The following is a 23,128-nucleotide window of genomic DNA, read 5'->3' on the forward strand; positions in this document are numbered from 1 at the left end:
TACACAGCTTCAAGCAGCCTAGTATTACTTTGACTAGTATAAGATACACCACTTTTCAGAAAAAGCCGCAAATGATGCTCATAAACGATGGAAGGGAAAAAAGAAGTTAATATAATATGTGTTTAGACATCCGTGTTCTTATTTACAAGATTGAATTAGTTTGGACATGGCGAACGAACCATTAAAGGGAACTAAATATTTATTGTCTATTGAAAAATGTAATTCGTTTGGTTCTCATACATAAAATCGTCTGACCAACTGGCCTTTGTTCCGTCTGCTGGCTCTGCCGACTGTGTGTAAGGAAGTGAGCTGTTACTGACGGCTGACTCACCACTTCAAGCGACAGGATAGACATTTGTGTTTTGCAAAGTAAACTCATATTTTCATTTGCAAATTTTGAAACCTGAAGTAGGATAGGTACTCACTTCACCACCTGGTAGGTTGAGGTATTTACCTCTCTTTCCACTTTGCGGAAAGAACGAAATGGCTGACACGGCTGTAGAGCAAGAAGGCTCGGGCTCTGCCCCAGTCGAAGTGCAGTCCGTTGAGTTGCCAGTATTTCTCGCATATTTCAAGCGAGTTGTGCCTGTCCTTCTCGATGACGAAGACCCAGATGTGAAAGCTCTTCAAAGTGCAGTTTCGGACAAGCAAAATATAGAGGCCATCAAAAAGTTTCTGAATGATCCGCAGTCGTCATCACTGATAGTGCAGAGGCCTTCATCGAAAGGTTAGTCTAGTGGTAGATAGTGGCCGTCCTTAAATGAAAATGATTTACTAAATCCGCAAAATGTTAATATGTTGTTGATATTTTTATCACGTTAACATCCATTATGATATAAACTCTTTATCATTTTAAAAGTAAAGATAACTTTGAATCATTTGTTGTGTTGTCTCTTGTTGATATTGATATCAAATGGTGCCACACCCTCCTCCATGGCCAAAAGGCTAAGGCTATCTATAGTCGCTAGGCTCTGGTCTTACTTCTCATGGTTCGGTCTCTTACTGAATAAAGTTTCATTTGCGAAATGAGTTGTCCTTTTATTTATTTTTTATTTATAAAAAAGCAACAACTGATTGGTTACACATGATGGTACACGTAATTAGATATCTATATTTTTTAAGCCAACATTTAATTTGCATTTTTGTTTAAAAATCAAAAAGAAACATTGGATATTAGCAGGGCCGTATTATTGTTCCAAAGCCTTGACTGACCATCATGAAATTGTAATTTGAGCAGTGATACTGATTTGATTGATTCCCAACAGTCATTATTGTTTTCATTTAGTTATATTTAATTTTAATGTGATTAATTTGAATGTATACTGGTTTGGAATGATTTTAGACAATCAATAGAAAGGATGCCCTTTACCATTTTCAGTATATTTACTGCATCTACTACTACTACTGTTACTAGATGTGTGAAGTCTTGATAGATTGTTCCAATTATGAAGGCCATCCACTAAAAATTGTAAATTGGAACGATGTTTGTATTAGAGCAATTAAAGGCCTTCAACATGAATGTTTTTAGAAATGTACTTGGCCATAATAAGATCCTTTTAAATCATTTTTAACTTCACAATTTGGCAACCCACACTATGTCAACACTTTCTTAACTCAAATGGAGACTGAAAACAATTGAAGAGGGATGGAGATAAAGAGAAATTAAAATTCATGATAGTATGTTATTGATTCAACCTGAAGATGACAAAGATTATATGAAAAAGTGCCCAACTACTTAATGAAGTTTGAAAGTTTTGGAAATAAATAACCTACTTTATAAGTAAATTATAATTACAGAAGATTGCTGAATATTTTCCCTTTGCATCTGTTACTCAACATGTTTTCTACCTCTTCCCTTTTTGAATACACTAAGAATCATAAAGTGTCATTATTGCTGTTAAGCTTCCGAAACTAATGCGAAACTAACATGGTTAATCAACATACTTACTATTTACTATTTGCAGAAGAGTCTGAAGAACCAACAGAGGGTGATGCAGACACAAACAATGTTCCTTATACTGTATCGACTGACGTTCATTTTGGAAGCTCTAAAATGGCAAGGTTTGTGTCTCAACTATTTAATATATAGATTGAGAGAGCATATAAATTAATCCCGACTTTCTGAATATAAAGACATGCAGGAGATCTGTATATTTTAAAGTCAATAACCAAGTGATATTTCTCTCATTCTATTTCATTGTTAGTTTTCCGTGGCAGTGGAGGTTGGGTTATTTTCTTATTTCTTTTCTTTTTTCATTAAACATGTCAACAGACTATGCTTGACTGTTTCTGTAGATATATAAACATATTAACGTTAAAAAAAGTTGAAGGACCTTTTAATCAGATTTGATATAGATTTGTGATTTGATTTAGTCATATCAATTAGTCTCCTTTTTATGTTTTTTGTTTACATGATAACTTTGATGCTGGAAAGTATAATATAGTTGCAATTTAAACAAAAATTAACTTTAAGTCTTTCTATGTATATTTGAATTTAAGTGTGGTGTTCATCAAGAGGGGACCACACTTGGAAGGAGATAAGAGTTTGGCTTCGCAACTACGAGTGATGAACTTCAGTGATGGTTCTCCATATGAAACTTTGCATGCCTACATCAGCAATGCCGTTGCTCCTTATTTCAAGTCCTATATCAAAGAGACAGGAAAGGCTGAAAGGTATGTAACCTTGCTTGGATTATCCCAGTAAACATGTCATTCTTGAGTATTTCAAAGAAAGCTGTCATGTGCTCCGTGAATAGCCGGGGGGCTTCATTGATCTTTTAGCTTTCCTCAAAATTACTGGCAGCCTGCTTTAAGAATAATCTCTGTTATAGCAACATCAACACTGATTTCCTTGTCAGTGCTAATTATTCCTACTTCTCACATGATGTCATCTATTCTGCTTTCTGTTTCAGCGCTATTGTTTACTATTCTATCCCTCATGTCCTCCTTTTATTATGAATTTGACTATCTGGTTCGCTTTCAATCCTGGCACATGTCTGTGTCCATCATTGGTTCTGGTGTCGGTTTATAAAAACCTTGAGTTGGGGTTACAACCCAGTATGACAAGGGTCCAGTTTTTTCACTAACTATTCATGGCACCCATTTTTCTTTACCGCGATCGTAATTTCTGATGAAAACAGGATCGTCCATCCCAGCGTCCCGATTATGGGCATGTTGGTTGTGTCCACGCTTTTGTGCGCTTTGTTGTTTCTGGATATGATCTTGCAATGATGGATGCAGAAGATTGAAATGGGTTTGAGTTTTTGAATTGGGGGGGGGGGGGGGGGGCACTCTTATATCTAGTTAGGAATCTGATCATCTTCTCTTTCAAGGTATCCTTCATCATTTTTATCATGGCTTGCTTGAAGGTTTGTAGCATTCTTTCTGCCTTGACGTTGAGGACAGCTGAAAGGGCGTCACTGTGCTGTGTTTTACACCATTGGCTGACATGAATTGCTGGAATTCTGAACTTGTCCAAGTCAGACCATTGTCAGTTACAATAGTTTTTGGAAGTCCCATGGAGGAAAACACATCACGGAGTGGATATATAGGATGCTCTTTATTTCTTTTTTCATGAGGGGATGACACCTGAAGCTTCAGTGCTATTTCTTTTGAAAAGTAAAAAAAACAAAAGTATGAAATATTTCATTTTCTATTCATATTAAGAAACATTGCTTTGAATTTTACCACTATTATTGATGTATTTCCAACTTAACAATAAATAATACACAGAGGTTAGAGATTCTAACAATTTATCAAAGTCATAGAATATGAAATGTGACTTATTTAAAAAAAAAAATTTCCCCTCAGAGATGGAGATAAGATGGCACCCACTGTGGAGAAAAAGATAGCAGAATTAGAAATGGGACTGTTGCATTTGCAACAGAATATTGATATTCCAGAGATAAATCTTCCCATCAATCCAGTTATCCTCAGTGTCATCAAGAAGTGCTCGGAGGAAAGCAGGAAACCCAAGGTAGGTAGATATTTGTAACTCAAAATTCTTAGTCTCACATGACAGTTGCTTCTCTTAAATTTTCATAGTTTCTGCTCATAATTTGTATTAACATTAAGTTATGGATTAACTATGATGTGGTTGATTATTTTTTTTAATTAAAAGAAAAAAGACGATGATTTGTGCTTTCTGTTGTTCTTTTTTACTTTTAAATAGGTTGAAGATTTTGGAGACAAAGTTGAAGATGCTCAATTCTTGAACAATTTGCAAAGTGGTGTCAATCGATGGATTCGCGAAATTCAAAAGGTGACTGTGATACTATGTTCATTTAGAAATTTAAGTTTAATACATTTTTTTTTATCTATGTTAAAGATGTTGCTTTTTAAAAAAAATAGTTATTGTTTTAATTTTTTTGGTTTCCATTTTGTATAGTTTCAAATGTTTGATGTTTTTGATAATTTATTTTTATCATGTTAATAATAAACCATGAAAATTTTAGTAACAGTGGGTTTAATTTTTTTGCACTTATAGATAATAGTTGTAGGTTTACCTAAGCTATTTTTTTTTATGGACAATGACCACATATAGAATTAAAAATTATTATCTGATAAATCATTTGCTTTAGGTGACAAAACTGGATCGGGATCCTTCTTCTGGAACAGCCCTTCAAGAGATCAGTTTCTGGTTGAACTTGGAAAGAGCCTTGCTACGCATCCAGGAAAAGCGTGAAAGCATTGAAATTGTTCTCACTTTGGATATTCTCAAGCATGGAAAGCGTTTTCATGCTACTGTCAGCTTTGACTCTGATACAGGTAATTTTCTTTACCCTTTTCTGACCACCTTATAAGGCCTTCATAGTTCTCTCTCCCTTACATATTCCTTCTCCTTTTTATTTGTGTTGCTCCACTTTCTTCAAAACCGCACCCTCTTCCTTTGAAGTTATCTGTCACTTCAACTCTCTTTTCAGGCTTGAAACAGGCAATGGCAACAGTAAATGATTACAACCAATTAATGAAGGATTTCCCCACCAATGATCTCTTGGCTGCTACAGAGCTGGACAGAATCAAGCAAGCTATACAAAGCATTTTCCTTCATCTGCGTAAAATCCGATCGACCAAGTACCCAGTCCAGAGAGGACTAAGGCTCGTTGAAGCTATTTCAAGAGATCTTAGTTCTCAAATGCTCAAGGTGATAGTTGTCTTTGTCTAATTGCTTAATTGATGCCATCTCTTTTAATGACAAATAAAAACTTTCCATTGTCCAATTATATAAATATATGCCAGTTTGTTGATCTTGATTCAACGTGGAATTCCATTAAAACTGTTTAACTTTTTGCCCCTTGGATGATGTCATAGAATCCTACCTTATTTCCTTGCATCAAGCAGCGCAAATCCGCATAAATTATGTGTTACATGTTTTAAAAATTATTCATGCTATTTCAATGAAATAAAAAGGATGGGAAAATAATAAATTCATAAAATTCCCCATCTTTTATATCAATATTATCATCTTCAAGTTGGTTACGAAACAAATCATTCATAAAATTGTACGCCATTTTGACGAAGAAAAATTTCACGGTTTATTTGAACGATTGTAAATTTGCAATCATGGAGAATTATGGGACGAAATTTATATTCCATGAAAGGGAATTTAATACAGAAAACTGTTGCTTCGTACCCGCAAGGTACGGAGTTCGATCACCCGCCGCTGCGCTGTGTGGCCTTGAGCAAGTCACCTTGCCCTAGCTCATTTTGCGGCGCTGCACAGCGGCTGACACCTGGGTTATTCCAGTCTTCCCTTGGAATAGACCCTAGAGACAAATTTCCCCTATGGGATGAATAAAGGGAATTTTATTTATTTTTATATTTTAATACTCTCCAGTTTATTTTATAGTTGTTACAAGAAGTAAAATGAGAAGCAGTAATAGCGGGCAATGACAGGTGATTCAAGAGTGGGTTGATAATTGGTGATGATGGGTGCGATTCAAGGGGTAATGGGTTCAAACAATAATCACCTAGCAGATATGAGTTTCTTTGTGACTGATTTTATGAACTTAAGATTATCAGATTCTTGTTTTATTATTAATTTGTTTAAATGTTGATTTCAGATTCTGAGTACTAGACGTCTGATGCACATCCCCTTTGAAGACTTTGAGAAAGTGAGTTTGGAATGAAGCTGATAAAATATGTTTCTAAGAAATGTGTTGAATGTTCTCATTATCTGTTTTAAAAATCTTTAACTTTCTATTTGAGTAGCTGCCTTTCAAAGCAGATTAAGTCATTCAAAGAATGCCGCAATTTTGTGTCACTTATTAAGTGATTTGAAGAGGAAAATGCTTGTCTTGTTTGCCTCGTAAAACAATACCCTGAGTGTTTAGAAACTCCAAATTTTCTCTGGTGATTCTATGGAGTCCAAAAGATAGATTGAGATTGTTAACCCATTTTCTATCAGGATGTGACATAGATCGTTTTGAAAGTCAGCTACTCATATACTATTCTAATATTCCAAAACATATAAAATAGTAGTTCTCTCATTAAATAGACTTGTGATAAGTCACTGGTACATTACACAGGTTTTCTAATCTCAACTCAACAACCTTTTTTACAAAGTTAAATCAAATTAACAGCCTTGTTCTGTTAGAAATAGTTTTATAAATAATGATTCGATCGTTATCTTTAAGATAAAATCACACATGGAAGGGGTTGCCTTTATTTGTTGTTAGGTGATGGTTGCAAGTTTTGAAGTCTTCTCAACATGGGACAATGAATTTGACAAACTCCAAGGGCTGCTGAGAGATGTAGTGAAGAAGAAGCGTGAAGAGCATCTACGTATGGTTTGGAGAATGAATCCTGCTCACAAACGGCTCCAAGCCAGACTGGATCATATGCGGAAGTATGCCTCATTCTTTTCAAGTTGCCAGTTTTATTGTATTGATTTAATGTGTTGGAGTAAAATTTGTAATTTTACATACTTTGTCTTTCTCATTAAACTCTTTTTTCTCTTTGTAGAATTTGATAAAAATCCAATCGCACCATTCCATTCAAGATATTTACATAAATGCATAAGAATTGATTCACCTGTAAATTGTATAAGATAGAAATAATGATAACAAAAGTTAGATATAATAATAGCAAAATCAGTTTCGGACAAATTAAAACATTCAATTGGAAATTGTGTTTATTTTTAATGGAGTTGTCTTATCTTAAAAATAGTAATATGGTTAGATCATTATATTCCGTCATAATTTACAGTTCTCATTTCGGATGAAATTGGTCTTGAAATGGTTAAAGGTACATATTTCTTTGAAATTAAATTCTAAGTTATTTATTGGTTTCCCTCATAGATTCCGCCGCCAGCATGAGCAGTTGAGGCAGGTTATCATTCGTGTTCTGAGGCCTGTAAATGTAAAGAGAGGAGCATCTCCAGGATCTGAAGAAACCAAACCTAAAGGAGAACCAGTTGCTGATGAAACTGCTGATGCCAATGCCATTGAGGTAATTGTTTTGTCATTTGCTGCCATGGTCATTAATTCAGATGTTGCTTTAAATTTATTTGTACACAAAAGATAATAATATAATAGTATTACTCTGAATGTTAATTTGTGGTTTTACTTTTTACGTCCTGTTTTCTATGTAGAAAAATTGCATTATGTAATTGTTTAACATAATTTTAAGTAAATCTTATAAGATAAACATTTTATTAAATACATTTTGTCAAATTTAAAACCAATCCTAATATTTTTCTTTTAGGAGGTAAATCTAGCATATGAAAATGTCAAGGAGGTGGATGTGATGGATGTATCAAAGGAAGGAGCTGATTCATGGGAAGCCGCTGTGAAGAGGTTTGTTATGCTGCAATACTTTGAAGAGATCAATCTTTTAATTATGTTACTCATATTTATTGAATAATGAAAGTAGGGGGGAAAGGCAAATGGTTTGAAATTATAATATCAATGAGGGATTGTACTGCAGGCCTAGCAACATTCTAGGTTTTTTGTTGTTGGTGTTGTTGATTTTACTTCAGATCTTGGGCAAATTAACAATTTTTTATTTGTATATTTAGCAACATAGATGACTCTTTTTGAAGCAGTGCGTTTGGTTAGTGAGTGTCTGTATTCCCTCTGTTCCTTCAGGAAATGTCAGGCAGTGATTTTTTAAAGTGTAGGACAAAAGCTTAATAGTTTTTTTGTGAAAATATTTAATCACCATATTTTTATTTGAAATAATTTGCAAAGGATAAGTCTAGTTTCAAGCAGTTGTATTTGTGAATACCTGAAGAAATTAATTTATTTTTGTTAATTGACATGTTAGTTTTCTGTTCCAGTTCATGTTTTGAATAGGCATTTTAATATTCTGTTTAGATACATCCTCTACTTGCTTTAAAAAAAAAATTCATGCACACTTTGTTTAGATATGAAGAACGTATTGATAGAGTGGAGACAAGGATCACAGCTCGCCTGAGAGATCAGCTTGGAACAGCAAGAAATGCCAATGAAATGTTCCGTATCTTCTCTCGCTTCAATGCATTGTTTGTGCGTCCCCACATTCGAGGTGCAATCAGGGAATACCAGACTCAGCTGATTCAGAGAGTGAAAGATGACATTGAGTCTCTTCACGAGAAGTTCAAGGTTTGTCATTTAAAAATTTTGCACCAGCAATTATTCAACATTTTGTTGTGTGAAAAAGAATACACTTTAACAACTATAAGTTTCACTTTTGTTGTGGATGCTGTAGATATATTACATTGTAAATGGTGCAGATTTACTTGAGGTCACAGCTGTGAGGAAGTTGTAAATATTGACTTGTTCTGAAACCTATCAAATAGTATAAAGCAATTGTGTCAGGAACCTTTTAGCTTTAAAAATTGTAATATTTGTCTTTGCAGGTCCAGTATGCTCAAAACCAAGCTTGTTACATGAGTAAAGTTCGTGATTTCCCACCAGTCTCAGGATCAATCATTTGGGCACGTCAGGTATGTATCTAGTGTGTTCAATGATTTTTTAGCGGGTGGTTGGATGGGAGCATCACCCTTGAATCATATACCTATGATGTTCGCATGGGTGTACGATCCGATAGTGATGTCGTTTCTTCTTCTCTTTACTAGCCTATCCTGCTTCTTTGGTTTGTGATTGTATTTTTGACAGGGGATATTTTTTTTTCTGTAAATCTTCTGCCTGTTTGTTCTTGGTTATTTATAATTTAGCTTATATCTTTAGGTTATGATTTTGATTTACATTTGTACTATTTTTGTTAGATTGCTTGTTTTTTTGTTTCAGCGGTCTCTCATATAACCTCATTTGTGTTGGAAGAGACCTAAAGCAATAAACAAAAAGAAAAATGATTTTTTAGTATCCCAGAACTCTATGACAACTTAAGAGGGGTAAAAATCAATTTGATATATTCATATTAAAACATTAGACAATAATACTCTGCTTGAATGAAGGAAATTGGTTTAAGTGAAAAAAAAAAAGAAAAATATCTGAAGCATTTTGCTAGTTTGATCATTAAAGAATGATCAATCAGGTCAATCTTCAGAAAAGTTATTGACTCTTTTACTAAAAACAGTTACTTTCACAATGATCTATACTAAAAATAGATTGAGCGTCAACTGAATGCCTACATGCGACGTGTGGAAGATGTCCTTGGGAAAGGATGGGAGAACCATGTGGATGGACAAAAGCTGAAGGCTGATGGTGACAGCTTTAAGATGAAACTGAACACTCAAGAGCTGTTCAATGAGTGGACTCGCAAGGTAGGTAATGATGACTAATTTTTTAAGGTACTTATTTATTATACTTATTTATTGATTAAATGGGCAAATGTGTAATGGTATTGATATTTAGCGTTTTGCAGGTACTCTCCATACTCCTTCAATATATTCAGTAATTTTGAGAGCAAAAAGAATAAATGTGTAAAGTGATATTTTATTGATTATTATTTTTAAACATTTTATTATCTAGTATTCATTTATGTATTTATTTATTGATTCCAATCTTATAATTTTATGGCTTCATAATCAATCCATACAGATATTGACCTTGAAATATCAAGTCTGTTGTTATAAAACAATAAAAATATCGAAGTAGCTTCAAATATTTAGAGATTTAACTATCTAGTTAAATGAATAGACAGATGAAAAAGTAATGATAATTGAATAGATATTGAAATAAAGCTAATCATGTAAATAATACGACTGATTAGCCAGAACTCATGATGTTTGATGATGCTATTCAATCAGCATAAACTGGTCTTCTTCCTTTAATACACACTCCAGCAATATTATATAATTTTTTATTTAAAACATAATTTCAATTCTGTTTTGAATGATTATTAACTTCTTTTTAGTTCCGATTTTTGGCAACAGAACATGTAAGCAATTTTTGTGATACCAATTGTTATCACGATGAATACTGTCCTGAAAGATTTTCCAGGAATATACTTGAATCCACGTTTCGTCATCATTTGACACTGTCGTTGTCTCCCCAGGTTCAAAACAAGCAATTGACTGTACAGGGAAAAATCTACCTGATCACAAGTGTCAGGGTGCCCAACAAAAACAACATGCTGAAACTTGGCGTCAACTTCCAGAGGGAGATCATTCAGCTGTCAAAGGAGGTAAAAAAGCATATTTATTATTCTTTAGTGATTTCCAGTGCTCTTGAATGCTCAGGTTGCAGAAATTAATGATGACCATATTAAAATTTACTTATTTCAATTACATGCTGAGCAGTTATCAATATTTTCATTCAAAACCATGGATCCTTATACTTTCATAACAAATCTTGGATTTAGATATTTAGATCTGTATATCCGGATGTCTGTATATCCATTTCACCCATATATATTTTTAATTAATTGTTCTCCATTTCAAATAATTAACATATTTTTTTTTACTTTGAAAAGTAGGGTTAGATGTAAGGATCTTGGACCTGGCTTGATGTGAAATTCTTAAATTCTTTATTCAGATATTGATTTCCTTTAATCGGTACTCATAGGATCAAAAGTGAAATATGTATTCCATATTAAATTTGATTTGAATGTTTTGTCATCAACAGGTTCGCAATCTCCGATGGCTAGGTCATCGAGTTCCACTTGCCAATGTTAACAAAGCCCATCAGGCTAACCAGTTGTACCCATTTGCCATCTCTCTCATGGAAAGTGTTCAGTCCTATGACAAGACACTGAAAAAGGTGAAGACTTCTTTGAAGATGTTTTTAGTGTTAATATTTTACAGGTAATGTTTGTGAAACTATAGAAATATATAATTTTTTGGTTTACCTCGATATATTACAAGAAGTTCCTTGAGATATGGCAAGCATGCTCAGATTACTTATTGTCATGAACCTTGCAAGGATCACACGTTTTAAAGGGCACTGTCAAAACTTATCTTGTATATATTGGATATATTGAATCTAGAATGGATTCCAAGTAAAGGAATTTTTTAAAGACTTCTCTGAGAAATTTTGTTGTGAAAGAACATGGTAATCCTTATTTTTTAACAATAGAAATGATTCGAAAACACAATTAATGTAGGATGCTAAAAATTTAACCCACTCATTTTAAATTTGTTCTTCTAATGCACATATTTGATCCTTATGTTTAAAAAAAGTAATTTATTTTTATTACTCTTTTATTAATTACTTATTTATTTATTTATTCATATATTTATTTCGTCATTATTATTATTATTATTATTATTATTATTATTATTATTATTATTATTATTATTATTACTGTTAATATTATTGTAGATTGAGAACAAGGATTCACTCAAACTTCTGATTGCTGGAATGCGCAAGGAAGTCCAAACATTGATTGCAGAGGGTTGTGGTTTGCAATGGGAGTCCTACAAACTTGATCCTTATGTACAACGGCTGGCTGACACAGTTATCAACTTCCAAGAAAAGGTATGCTTTTTTTAGACCTATTGGCTTGAAACTATTTCCGATCAATTGTTAAATGAATCTCAAATCAAGAAATTATCTTGTTTATTTTACAAATAATAATAGAGACCTTTATTTTTTAGAAAATAAAGTAAACGAACTTTAATATATTTTTTCTTCTTTTTTTTTCCGTTAGGTTGATGATCTGTTGGCAATGGAGGAGGAGATTGATGTTGAGATCAGGGCTTTGGAAACTTCCAACTACAGTGCCTCTGTCTTCAGAGAAATTCTTGCTAAGATCCAGAAAACAGTGGACAATCTCAGTCTGCGCTCATACTCCAATTTGCCCCAATGGGTTGCACAGCTTGATGAAAAGGTATGGTGAAGATTTGATAAAACTAATATTCATTTGGTCATCGATGGTTTAAGTCTGTCATTAAATATACCTTAAAATATTGAACATTAACATTTTTCTGTTTAGTTGAATCTGTAAGTCCTGAAAACAATAAATGTTCTAATAAAAAACATATATAAAAAAATAAAAATACGAGAGTGAATCAAAAAGTTATGAGACAAATGACCTCCTGAGTTCAATTCTTTTTCATGTGACGTCATATTTGGCTCAATTAAACTTACACATGTACTCTTTAAACCAAAAGTTGAAAATTTTAATTCTGTCAAATTTTGACAAAGTTATGGCACTTCAAAATTGCTGCCCCAATGAATGCCCGTCAGCGACAGGAAGCTGTCATTGGATTTCTTGTTTTCGAAGAAGAAACCTTGAGTAACATTTTAAACACCTTGGGAAAGTGTATAAAACTCAAGTCATTTTGTAGAGGCATTGTTTTTAGGTGAGTTGAACGTGCATTCAGACATCTAATATGAAACCTGCTCAACCATGTCTTTATCTGACAATTTTTTGATGATCGCCGTCCAAGCAGTGTCAACTCAGTGAATCAAATAAAGACAGAAGCATTGATCAGATATGATAGAAGAATTTCTCTTGATGAGATAGTAGGTACAACTGTTTCTCTATGAATATGTCCTTACACACACACACACACACACACACACACACACACACACACACACAAAAGGGTCAAGAAAAGGGAGATAATCGATGGACACTGCTGTCTCACCCTCCGTATTTACCAGACTTGACACTTTCAGGCCCAATGAAGGAGGCAATGAGGGGACATCACTTTGAAGTTGATGAAGAAGCCAAGACAGTAGTGAAAAATGGCTAAAAATTCAGTCAACTCAGTTTTATGAGGACAGAATACATTGCCTTACAGAAAGATAGACTGTGGCTATCGAGAGAGGCAGAGAAGTAGCATTCTACTTGGCTTATGCCAAGCTTTAATTTGAGATTTGATTCAGTTTGTTTTAAAGTAATAAACAGAGTCCCATTGCTTATTTGACTCACCCTTGTAATGCAAAGAATGTGAAATTAATGTAAGATTCAAGTTGTGAATATCTGTAAGTTAATTAAATACTACGAATTTTGTTTCTTAGGTTGAAGGTCAACTAGCTGGAAGATTGCAAGCAGGCTTGAAAGCCTGGACTCAGGCCCTGCTTGGCCAAGAGGAAAGCACAGTTGATCGTTCCATGGACACAGATGATGAACCAAAACAACCAGCTCACAAGCCTGGAGGGGATCCAAAGATCAAGGTATTTAGTTTAGGTCTTTTATATAATCAAAGGGTACCTATTATGTGGGGGCCAATGATATTTTCAACTCTCGTTACCAAACCTTAGCATTGAAGTCACCAGTTATTAAACAAATTCATTGGATTTATATTGCTTTATTGCCTGTTCCATATCTTGATAGAATGTCTCAATTGTGTTTTCATCACTGTCTGATGTTGGGGTGTATTTTTGAATAATATTAACATTAGATGGTTTTCCTTTCAAATTTACTAAAATAGCTCTTTATGAGATTGCAACATGATCTAAATAATAACACTTTGATGTTGAGTTGTCTAAAAGAATTCCAACTTTTTTTTCTTGATGTTTTCCACGTGCACAACACAGTACAAAATCATCCTCTTTCACTACTACTCCTTTCCATTTCGTTTCTGAGATACCAAGGATGTTAATTTGGAACTTATTCATTTCTTGAATAATGTTTTCAAAGTTACCTAAATGGTTTAAAGTACGTATATTCTATGTGTTCTATGTATTTTCAGTTTCCTTCCATCATTGTTATTAGGAGAGTTTGAATTATTGCAGTTTAATTTGACTGAGTTGTGTGTGATGTTTCTTTATATTATACTAAGAATACTTATGAAAAGAATGAGGAGCAAGAACTCTCCAGAGAAAAGTGACAAGCAGTTTGGTTTCGATAAAGAAAAGATACGGTAAATGCAATTTTTACATTGAAAACAATAATGTAACGGCCAATCGAAAAACAAAAATCACTTTATCTGTGTTTATCTGTACGTCATTGATTATTCCAAAGCTTTTGATTCAGTACAACACGGAATGTTCTTCAAAATCTTAAAAAAGATTGGAGTAGACAGTAAATGCTTCAAATTGTGAAAAACTTATACTGGAATCAAACAACGTCTACCAAACTTGATAACGAAATGTCTGACTTCTTTAACATCGAGAAGGGAGTAAGTTGCGTCTTGTCACTGGACCTTTTTAACATATATAGTGAAACAATATTCAAAGGAATTGAAGATATGAAAGGCACTGTCGTTGGGGGGCAGAATGTGAATAACATAAGATACGCAGATGATAGTACTCTGATGGAATACTCTCCAGAAACTGCACAAAATATTTTAGATATACTGGTGAGCAAAAGTGAAGAGATGGGCCTGAAACTGAATGTTAAAACCGAATGCATGGTGGTCTCAAAGAATGCAACAACAGGACCTTTCACTTGTCAAGTAGAGGAGATTCCATCAAACAAGTAAAGAAATTTAAATATTTAGGCTACTATCATTACATTACCCATAACACACAAGACATAGAGGATATAAAACAAAGAATAGCACTAGCAAAAAATGCGTTTAATAAAATGCGTCCAGTTGTCTCGAACAACAACCTAAATTTGAAGACCAGAATGAAAGTAGTGGAAACATGTTGTAAGTTCCCTTTTATACTTGGGCGCTTGACAAAGAATGCACTAGGAGGTTAGAGGCATTTGAGATGTGAATGGATAGAAGAATTTATCATGGACAGACAAGTATAGGATGAGAAGAGGAAGAATACTGATGGATATCATCAGAAAGAGGCAGTTACGGTTTCTGGGACATGTGTGGAGGAGAGACAGAATAGAAAAGTTGGTAACATCTGGGATGATCAAAGGAAAGAGAGCTAGAGGAAGACAGAGAATGACATATTTGAATAATCTAAGATTGGCCAGAAGTGATTTTAAATACAACACAGACTTCATATGCACCACAGAGGATTGTGACAAGGAGATAGCTGACCAGCAACCTGCTCAAGTGTACAAGCCATGATAGGGGACTCACTATTTTGCGATTTGATCATTTTTGTTACTTGAGCTGTACCTGCCTCTTTTTATTGCTCACACTTGATTTGATTTAGAGGAAAGTGGTCAGGGATAGTTTTAAAAAAATTGATGCCGCACATAATTTGTCTCCAAACTGAATGTCATTGCATGCATTCCAAAACATGTTTTAAGATATGGATTTATATTATATCATAGGCTGTTGCATCAAACTTAATCTCAAATGACAGTCACAGCATTGGAATCAATCCAGACAATAAAGATATGAAAATCCTCTAGGGTGTAACAAATACAAGTAGAACTGGATGCGCATTAAATCAAGAACATGGAAAAATAGTCCAAACTTCCAGTTCAATTATTTACTGCATTTTGTATTAGAGCAACATTTTGATTTAGTTATTATTTGTAAAGCCGGCAGTTATGGTATAGCTATATATATATAACTAAGGTCAAGACAACCCACTCGAACCTGATATGATACTAAAAATTGTTTACTTTTCATGAGGAAGAATTTACACATGGAATTATGGCACTTTCATAATGATTCAATTATCCCATTTTCAGAGTCAAGTCCATGAACTTCGCATCACTAACCAAGTCATGTATGTCAACCCACCAGTTGAGGAAGCTCAATTCAACATTCTACAAGAATTGTTTGCATGGGAAGCTGTTATCACAAGCTTGCCTCGCATTCAACATTCACGTTATCAGGTACTGTCATAAGCCTCGAGTCATATTGTATTGACTAAAAGTAATTTTTTGACCAATTGATAAATGAGACTGAAATATTAAAATACAGGAAATATTTTTCCTTGGTTTGAAACATTGACAATGATCAATAAATATTTATTGAAAAATGAAATACCATCATTTAGGTTTAAAATTCATTCAAAGTCAATGAATGTTTTGCGATATTGTTTCCTGATAAATTTTCTCATGTACTACCTAGGTTGGATTGCAATCAGACTCTGAAAGAGACTCCTCCTACTGCAGTGTTCTTACCAAATTGCCTGATGGTTCAATCATTCTTGAGGGTGCTTACTCAGCAATTCAAAGAACGATGGAAGAATTCAAGAAATACATCAATGTAAGTCATGATTTATATTTAGAAAGATTAGAGGGCTTATACGAGGGCTCTTTCAGAAATAACCGAAAAATGCCCATTGCTCAGCAACCAGTGGAGATTTTTTAATTCTGTAAACGACATGATATTCCTTATTTCCTTACGGATATTCCCAGAAATTATGAAGTGCATCATTTTGCACAATGAATTTCTAGACGATTTTAAAGATGGCGGCCCACCTTGAAACTTGGTCAAAGGAGGAAATCAGAGCTGTCAAACGTTTTTTGAACGCCAAAAGTCTGAATCCTACGGAAATTCATAAAAAAAACTTCAGAGTGTATATGGTGAGCATGTTATAAGAGGTACACAAGTCTATCACTGGTGTAATTTGTTTGAAGCCGGCCATTCTGACTTGACAGACAGGGAAGGGAGAGGGCGTTCGATAACTGCGACGTCAGAAGACAATGTGAATCGAGTTGATGAGCTTATTCGTCAAGACAGGAGGTTGAAACTTCATGAAATCGCAAGCAGTCTTGAAATTTCGGAAACTTCTGCCCATAGAATTGTATTTGATGAACTTGGCTACAGAAAAGTCAGCGCAAGATGGGTTCCTAAGCAATTGACAGACAATCATAAAGAACAAAGATTGGACATCTGCAGGGAACTTTTGAGAAGAAGCAAGAGCTCACGCAGGGTTCACGGGCATACTGCCAACGCCGGCGGAGACTTTCTAGGGTACGACGTGACTTTTCTTGACAGCATAGTCACCGGTGATGAGACTTGGTTGCACCACTGCACCCCAGAAACAAAGCAAGATTCAATGACATGGAAACATCCATCCTCACCTGTCGCTAAGAAATTCAAAGTCATGCGGTCAGCAAAGAAAATAATGGGAGCTGTTTTCTGGGACAGTCGTGGTGTTATTCTGTTTGAAACCTTACAACCTGGAGAAACAATCAATGCTGCAAGGTACTGCCAAACTCTTGACAAGCTTAGGGAGGCCATTCGCAGAAAGCGCCCAGGGCAGTTGACCAACGGGGTCATTTTGCAACACGACAACGCTACACCCCACACAGCACGAGTGACGCAAGGTTGGCTAGAGAAATATGGATGGGAGATTTTGCCACACCCACCACACAGTCCAGACCTCGCACCATCTGATTATCACCTCTTTGGGCCACTGAAACGTGAGCTGGCAGGAAAGCGCTTTGATGTCGATGAAGAGCTTGTTGACCATGTGCGGAAATGTCTACAAAACCTTGACGGAAATTTCTTCCGAGAGGGTATCTATTCCATGGTGCGGCGTTGGCAGAAGTGTGTCGTCAGACTTGGCTGTTACGTAGAGAAATGAAGGACGAGTCAAGGTATGAACACGTGCAAGAATTTTGTTGATAGCATAAAAAACGCAGATTTTACAGGCATTTTTTGGTTAATTATGAAAGAGCCCTCGTATAAGGATAATCTCTGCAACTAGAATTCCCCTGATTGGTTGTTGTACTTATTAACCTTGAAATACTACTGGAATCAACTTTTTTATTGCGCTCACACATTTTTTACTCTTTTTATTTAAAAAAAAAATAGGTGTGGCTAAGATACCAATCTCTGTGGGATCTGAATCCAGATGTCTTGTACAGCCGTCTGGGTGACAACATGGCCAAGTGGATGAAGACTTTGGAAGACATCAAGTAAGATTTTCACTGATTTATTCACTGCTTGATGGCGAGAATGAGTATGGCACTTGTTATAAGACATTAAAACTGTTAATACCTCATTTTAAAAGTACCATATTTTTTACTATTCGGAAAACACATTAGAATCAAAGGGGATGATTTGTAAAGGATAAACATGACATTTCATCTTTTTAATTTGTATATTTTAATATCCACAGAGCCTCTCGTAAAACTTTTGACACATCAGAAACTCAGAAAGAGATGGGACCTCTCATTGTCCAGTTTGCTAAGGTAATTTTCCTTCCATTCAATTGAATTTTACAGCTTGAAATTTTATGTTTCTCATTTATATATATATATATATTTTTTTTTTTTTTTTTTCTTTTGACTTTATTTTTTATTTGAGAAAATCAAATCATGATTTTTATTTTTTTAAAAAGAAAGATCATAACCGTTAACTTATATTGAAAATGAAAATTATATCGGATTGCCCTGTCTTCCAGGTTCAGTCCAAGGTGTCATTGAAGTATGATTCTTGGCACAAGGAAGTCCTAAGCAAGTTTGGAACACTCCTTGGAAATGAAATGACAGAATTCCATGCCCAAGTTTCTAAAGTAAGAAGATGAAAAAGAAAATATCTTTGTTTTTTGTTTTTTAGATAAATAGTATTATAAAAAGATGTTTTGATGTTTAATAGCCAGTGTTTGTAGATAAGAATATTTATCCATCCAACTTATGCAAATATCAAGAATCATCTGTAGTGATTATCTCGCTCATGGCAAAAAACTTTTTCTAAATAAGATGCAGTGCAACACCTTTACCATTTGGGTATTTCAGTTAAAATGCTAGTGAGAGCCAAACTTTTCTCAATTTTTAAAAAGATTTTTATTATGGATATTTTCAATCATCATACTATCAACATCATGTTTACATTTTGTAGTCCCGCACAGACCTTGAGTCCCAGTCCATTGACACTGCAAACACATCTGAAGCTGTAGGACTTATCACCCATGTCCAAGCTCTCAAGAGAAAAGTGAAATCATGGGAAAAACAAGTGGAGGTTAGTGATGTACATAACATAATTTTTCTCGTTCTTTGGGCTACTCTATTTATTTCCTGACAGTATCTCACCGTTCAGTCAATGTCTTTCTTTATTTTTTTTTTTTTTAATATGATAATCTATCAGAATTTTTATAATCTTTATTTTACCAGCAGATACCCAAGGATGGTCATGAGATGTCCTATAGAAATTAATTTTTATTAGTTTTACTTCTAATTTTAATTTTCTGATTTTTACTTTTGTCAATAAGTCAATCATCATCTTTTCATTTCAGCTGTACAAAGAAGGTCAACGCATTCTAGAGAGACAGCGCTTCCAGTTTCCTTCCCAGTGGCTGTATATTGATAATATCGAAGGAGAATGGGGAGCTTTCAATGATATTATGAAGCGAAAAGACTCCTCCATTCAAACCCGTGTGGCAAGTCTGCAGATGAAGATTTCTTCGGAAGACCAGTTGATTGAAAACAAAACAATAGGTTTGTTGCAGGACTGGGACAAAGAAAAGCCAGTTGCTGTAAGTATTTTATTGGGTTTTATTTTTCTAAATATCAAAAAGTAAACTTGTCATAGATATTGTGGGATAAAGATTCATTCTTTAGTGTATCATTAATAATTTTGTTATTAATATTTACATTTTGTAACCATTTAAGTGTATCCTATGTTAGTATTTAGGAACATCAACAAAATCCCGACAACCTAAGAAAATCTGATTGCTATTAAATTAAAAGCTTATAAGCCAGATAAGGAAAATTTTGTCCTAGGCAACGTACAGAGGTCATGTGATTAATGTGTGATAGACAAATCTGACAGAATCCCCCAACACACAGGTGTCACATATATCAATTGATAGTGGTAACAATACATGATGTTTATATTTAGTCATGGCAGGATGGGTTTAGATTGGTTTCTGCATGTGTCTGTCTTGAACATTTAGGTGATCTCAAACAAGTCACTATGTTCCCTATTATAACTAGTTTTTTATATTTTACTTTTTTTTCTGGTGCTTGTAAATACAGATCTACAATCTTTAGACTATCCCAACAACACATTTTTACTGGTGCTTATTGACCTAAAAATGTTGCGAGTGCTGTGAAAACCCAGTATAGAAATAACAAAAAAATTCTGATCTATAACTCACAAAATGACAAGTCCTGCTTAAATCAGAATTCAGGTCGTAATGATTGAAAGTTCACAACAATCTCATTTTGCATTTTTGCGTTTGACTTAAAAGTTTTGTATAGAAAAGGATATTTTTATGCAATATAAATGCTTTAAAAAATATTTTAGATTTTCTTTCTTTTTTTTTTTTTTTAGGGTGAGATGAGACCTGACCACGCCTTGAAAGCTCTGACAATCTTTGAGGGGAAATTTAGCCGTCTTAAAGAGGAAAGGGACAATGTGGCCAAAGCCAAGGAGGCTCTTGAACTTGCAGAACCTGGTTAGTTTGGAACCATGGAGAAAATACATCAATAGGATAGGAAGGGATATTACAGAGATGAAAATAGAAATATTTCTTAAACTTTTATAAAGTCTTGTAAGAAACTTCAAACGAAAACATTCTTCATATAACACAATGCTTTCATTTTTCATTCTTTAAGCTTGTGCATTTCAATTATTTTTATTCATTCAACATTTAGAAAGCATAATTCTCTTATTTCTTTTTAAAAGATATGACAATTTATTTCTTCCAGGTCATGTGAGTCCTAGTTCTGAGAGAATGCAGGTGGGTTTGGAAGAATTACAGGACCTGAAGGGAGTTTGGCAGGAACTTGCCAAGATCTGGGAACAGATTGATGAACTCAAAGAAAAAACATGGCTATCTGTTGCTCCACGAAAGGTACAAAAATTTCTACTTAATTTTGGTAAAATTTCCCTTACTGATTATTGATTTTGTGACAATTTATGTTAGTTTAATTATTTTTAGATTTCAAGTTGAATATTAAAATACTCATTTGAGACCATCTATACTTTGGATATATTTTATATTGATTTGATCTAGGGTAGTTATATTTTATTTCTCATATATTCACAGCTTCGTCAATCTCTAGATGGCCTAGTCAATCAAATGAAGGAACTTCCAGCTCGACTCCGGGCTTACTCTTCTTTTGAGTTTGTGAAGAAGCAACTGCAAGGTTACCTCAAGGTTAGAATGGTTAACGTAAAGGGCAAATGACTAAGTATAATATACTCTTTTGATTTAAACTTTGAACCACCCAACACTTGCAAAGTATTTAACATTGATAAAATTGAAGTGATAAATATAAGATTGAAAAAAAAAATGGTTTATTTATTTATTCATTTATATATTTTATTTATTTAACAATTTTTTTCCATGCAATAATGTGGTTAAGAAAAAGACAAATGCAATTTTTAGGACAACTAAATCGACATAAATGTATTGAACATCTTGCTATCACAGGAAAGATAGAAGGTAAAAAGAGTAAAGGTAGACCAAGAAAAACATATTTGAATAGTTTGAACAGCTGGGTGACAAAGAAAGAGAAGAGTAATATTAGTTTTCTGAGGTTATCTGATCAAAGAGATGAATGGCGTATCATGATCACTGATGTCTGGCACAGACTTGGTACTTGAAGAAGAAGAAGAATGTGGTTAAGAATGTTATGGAACTTTGTTTTCAATTTATGATATTGATTTCATTTTGTAATTGGATTGAACATTTTTCAGGTCAATCTATTGATTGTAGAGCTGAAATCTGAAGCCTTGAAGGAGCGTCATTGGAAGCAACTGAAGAAGAGACTAAATGTCAACTGGGTGTTGTCTGAGCTGACACTGGGTGCTGTGTGGGATGTGGATCTGCAGAGAAATGAAGCTGTTGTCAAGGATGTGATCAGTGTGGCTCAGGGAGAAATGGCCCTGGAAGAGTTCTTGAAACAGGTTACTTAAAAAAATGTTTTTTCATTTTAATTTTGATATGATACAAAAAACATGTAAATTAATGAACAAGGTGTTTACTATTACTAAAAGATTCTGATCCAATTTGACATAATTCTTTATTTGTTCCAGCCAACATCCATCAAATACTTAAAGAGATAAAGGGAATGAAGAAATAATTATCAAAATATATTCATTAATTTTTAATTAATTCTCTTTTTTTTTTTTTCAAAAATTTTTGTACTGTAGGTGAGCGAAGTGTGGAGAAGCTATGAACTTGACATGGTGAACTACCAGAACAAGTGCCGTCTTATCAAGGGATGGGATGACCTCTTCACCAAGGTCAAGGAACACATCAACAGCGTCACTGCTATGAAACTCTCACCATATTACAAGGTATTTTTCTCTATCAGATTTTCTGTTGACGTATATTTTAATGCAAGTTTAAATGTTGATTTAAGATTTTGTTTTGTTTTGTTATTTAAAGGAATGTCCATGTTAAGGGTGTATGATGTCTTTGAATAACCAGAAACAAATATATGGCTGATTTAATGATTTCGATTTCCCACTGGATTATAAACATTTAGTGTCAAACAATATATAGCTAAATTCCTTTAATACCTTGTGTATTCCAGCAATTTGAAGAAGATGCCCTCTCTTGGGAAGACAAACTGAACCGTATCAACTCATTGTTTGATGTATGGATTGATGTTCAAAGACGTTGGGTGTACTTGGAAGGCATATTCACCGGCAGTGCTGACATCAAACATTTGCTTCAAGTTGAGACTTCCAGATTCCAAGGGTTTGTATCACTTAATTATCCCCAATGTTACTGTTTTCTTCTCTTCTGTTAATCAAACAGTAAAGTTGTGAAAAACATGACCTAGACTGCAGTAACAGTGAACCAATTGAAACCAGACTCACATCCTTGTCCCTGTTCGCTTTGGGGAGAGTTATAAGGTCTGAGGTTATCACCAGATATGTGGTGGCAGAACTTGCGTTTGAAATAAATTCATTTACTTTTGGCTTCCATTTGTTTGTCATAAAGTGATTATTTCTTTATATTTTATTCATACACTTTCACATACTTGTGAAATGTATATGGATTTTTATTTTTCCTTTTTT

General features: G+C 34.1%; 1 protein-coding gene across 4 annotated transcripts in view; it reads left to right on the forward strand.

The window, feature by feature from the left end:
- LOC144963106 (cytoplasmic dynein 1 heavy chain 1-like) overlaps window positions 1–23,128 on the forward strand; it is a 73,448-nt gene continuing 50,320 nt past the window's right edge. For all 4 annotated transcript variants that reach the window (XM_078896760.1, XM_078896762.1, XM_078896761.1 and 1 more), the window contains exons 1-32: window positions 1–727; window positions 1,965–2,061; window positions 2,500–2,673; window positions 3,811–3,976; window positions 4,172–4,261; window positions 4,581–4,767; window positions 4,923–5,143; window positions 6,063–6,113; window positions 6,678–6,847; window positions 7,299–7,449; window positions 7,705–7,796; window positions 8,366–8,582; window positions 8,840–8,926; window positions 9,551–9,706; window positions 10,441–10,569; window positions 11,010–11,144; window positions 11,706–11,861; window positions 12,034–12,213; window positions 13,353–13,508; window positions 15,883–16,029; window positions 16,268–16,405; window positions 17,963–18,066; window positions 18,270–18,342; window positions 18,555–18,665; window positions 18,992–19,111; window positions 19,386–19,625; window positions 20,426–20,549; window positions 20,803–20,948; window positions 21,144–21,254; window positions 21,797–22,006; window positions 22,253–22,399; window positions 22,639–22,805. In XM_078896760.1, the coding sequence (XP_078752886.1) occupies window positions 484–727; window positions 1,965–2,061; window positions 2,500–2,673; window positions 3,811–3,976; window positions 4,172–4,261; window positions 4,581–4,767; window positions 4,923–5,143; window positions 6,063–6,113; window positions 6,678–6,847; window positions 7,299–7,449; window positions 7,705–7,796; window positions 8,366–8,582; window positions 8,840–8,926; window positions 9,551–9,706; window positions 10,441–10,569; window positions 11,010–11,144; window positions 11,706–11,861; window positions 12,034–12,213; window positions 13,353–13,508; window positions 15,883–16,029; window positions 16,268–16,405; window positions 17,963–18,066; window positions 18,270–18,342; window positions 18,555–18,665; window positions 18,992–19,111; window positions 19,386–19,625; window positions 20,426–20,549; window positions 20,803–20,948; window positions 21,144–21,254; window positions 21,797–22,006; window positions 22,253–22,399; window positions 22,639–22,805 (4,697 nt within the window). In that variant the 5' untranslated portion in view covers window positions 1–483. The remainder of the gene's footprint in view (window positions 728–1,964; window positions 2,062–2,499; window positions 2,674–3,810; window positions 3,977–4,171; window positions 4,262–4,580; window positions 4,768–4,922; window positions 5,144–6,062; window positions 6,114–6,677; window positions 6,848–7,298; window positions 7,450–7,704; window positions 7,797–8,365; window positions 8,583–8,839; window positions 8,927–9,550; window positions 9,707–10,440; window positions 10,570–11,009; window positions 11,145–11,705; window positions 11,862–12,033; window positions 12,214–13,352; window positions 13,509–15,882; window positions 16,030–16,267; window positions 16,406–17,962; window positions 18,067–18,269; window positions 18,343–18,554; window positions 18,666–18,991; window positions 19,112–19,385; window positions 19,626–20,425; window positions 20,550–20,802; window positions 20,949–21,143; window positions 21,255–21,796; window positions 22,007–22,252; window positions 22,400–22,638; window positions 22,806–23,128) is intronic.

The sequence above is a fragment of the Berghia stephanieae genome, chromosome 1 (genome assembly GCF_034508935.2).
Source record: "Berghia stephanieae isolate SIO BIC M18660-M18661 chromosome 1, UCSD_Bste_1.3, whole genome shotgun sequence".
Classification (NCBI taxonomy): domain Eukaryota; kingdom Metazoa; phylum Mollusca; class Gastropoda; order Nudibranchia; family Aeolidiidae; genus Berghia; species Berghia stephanieae.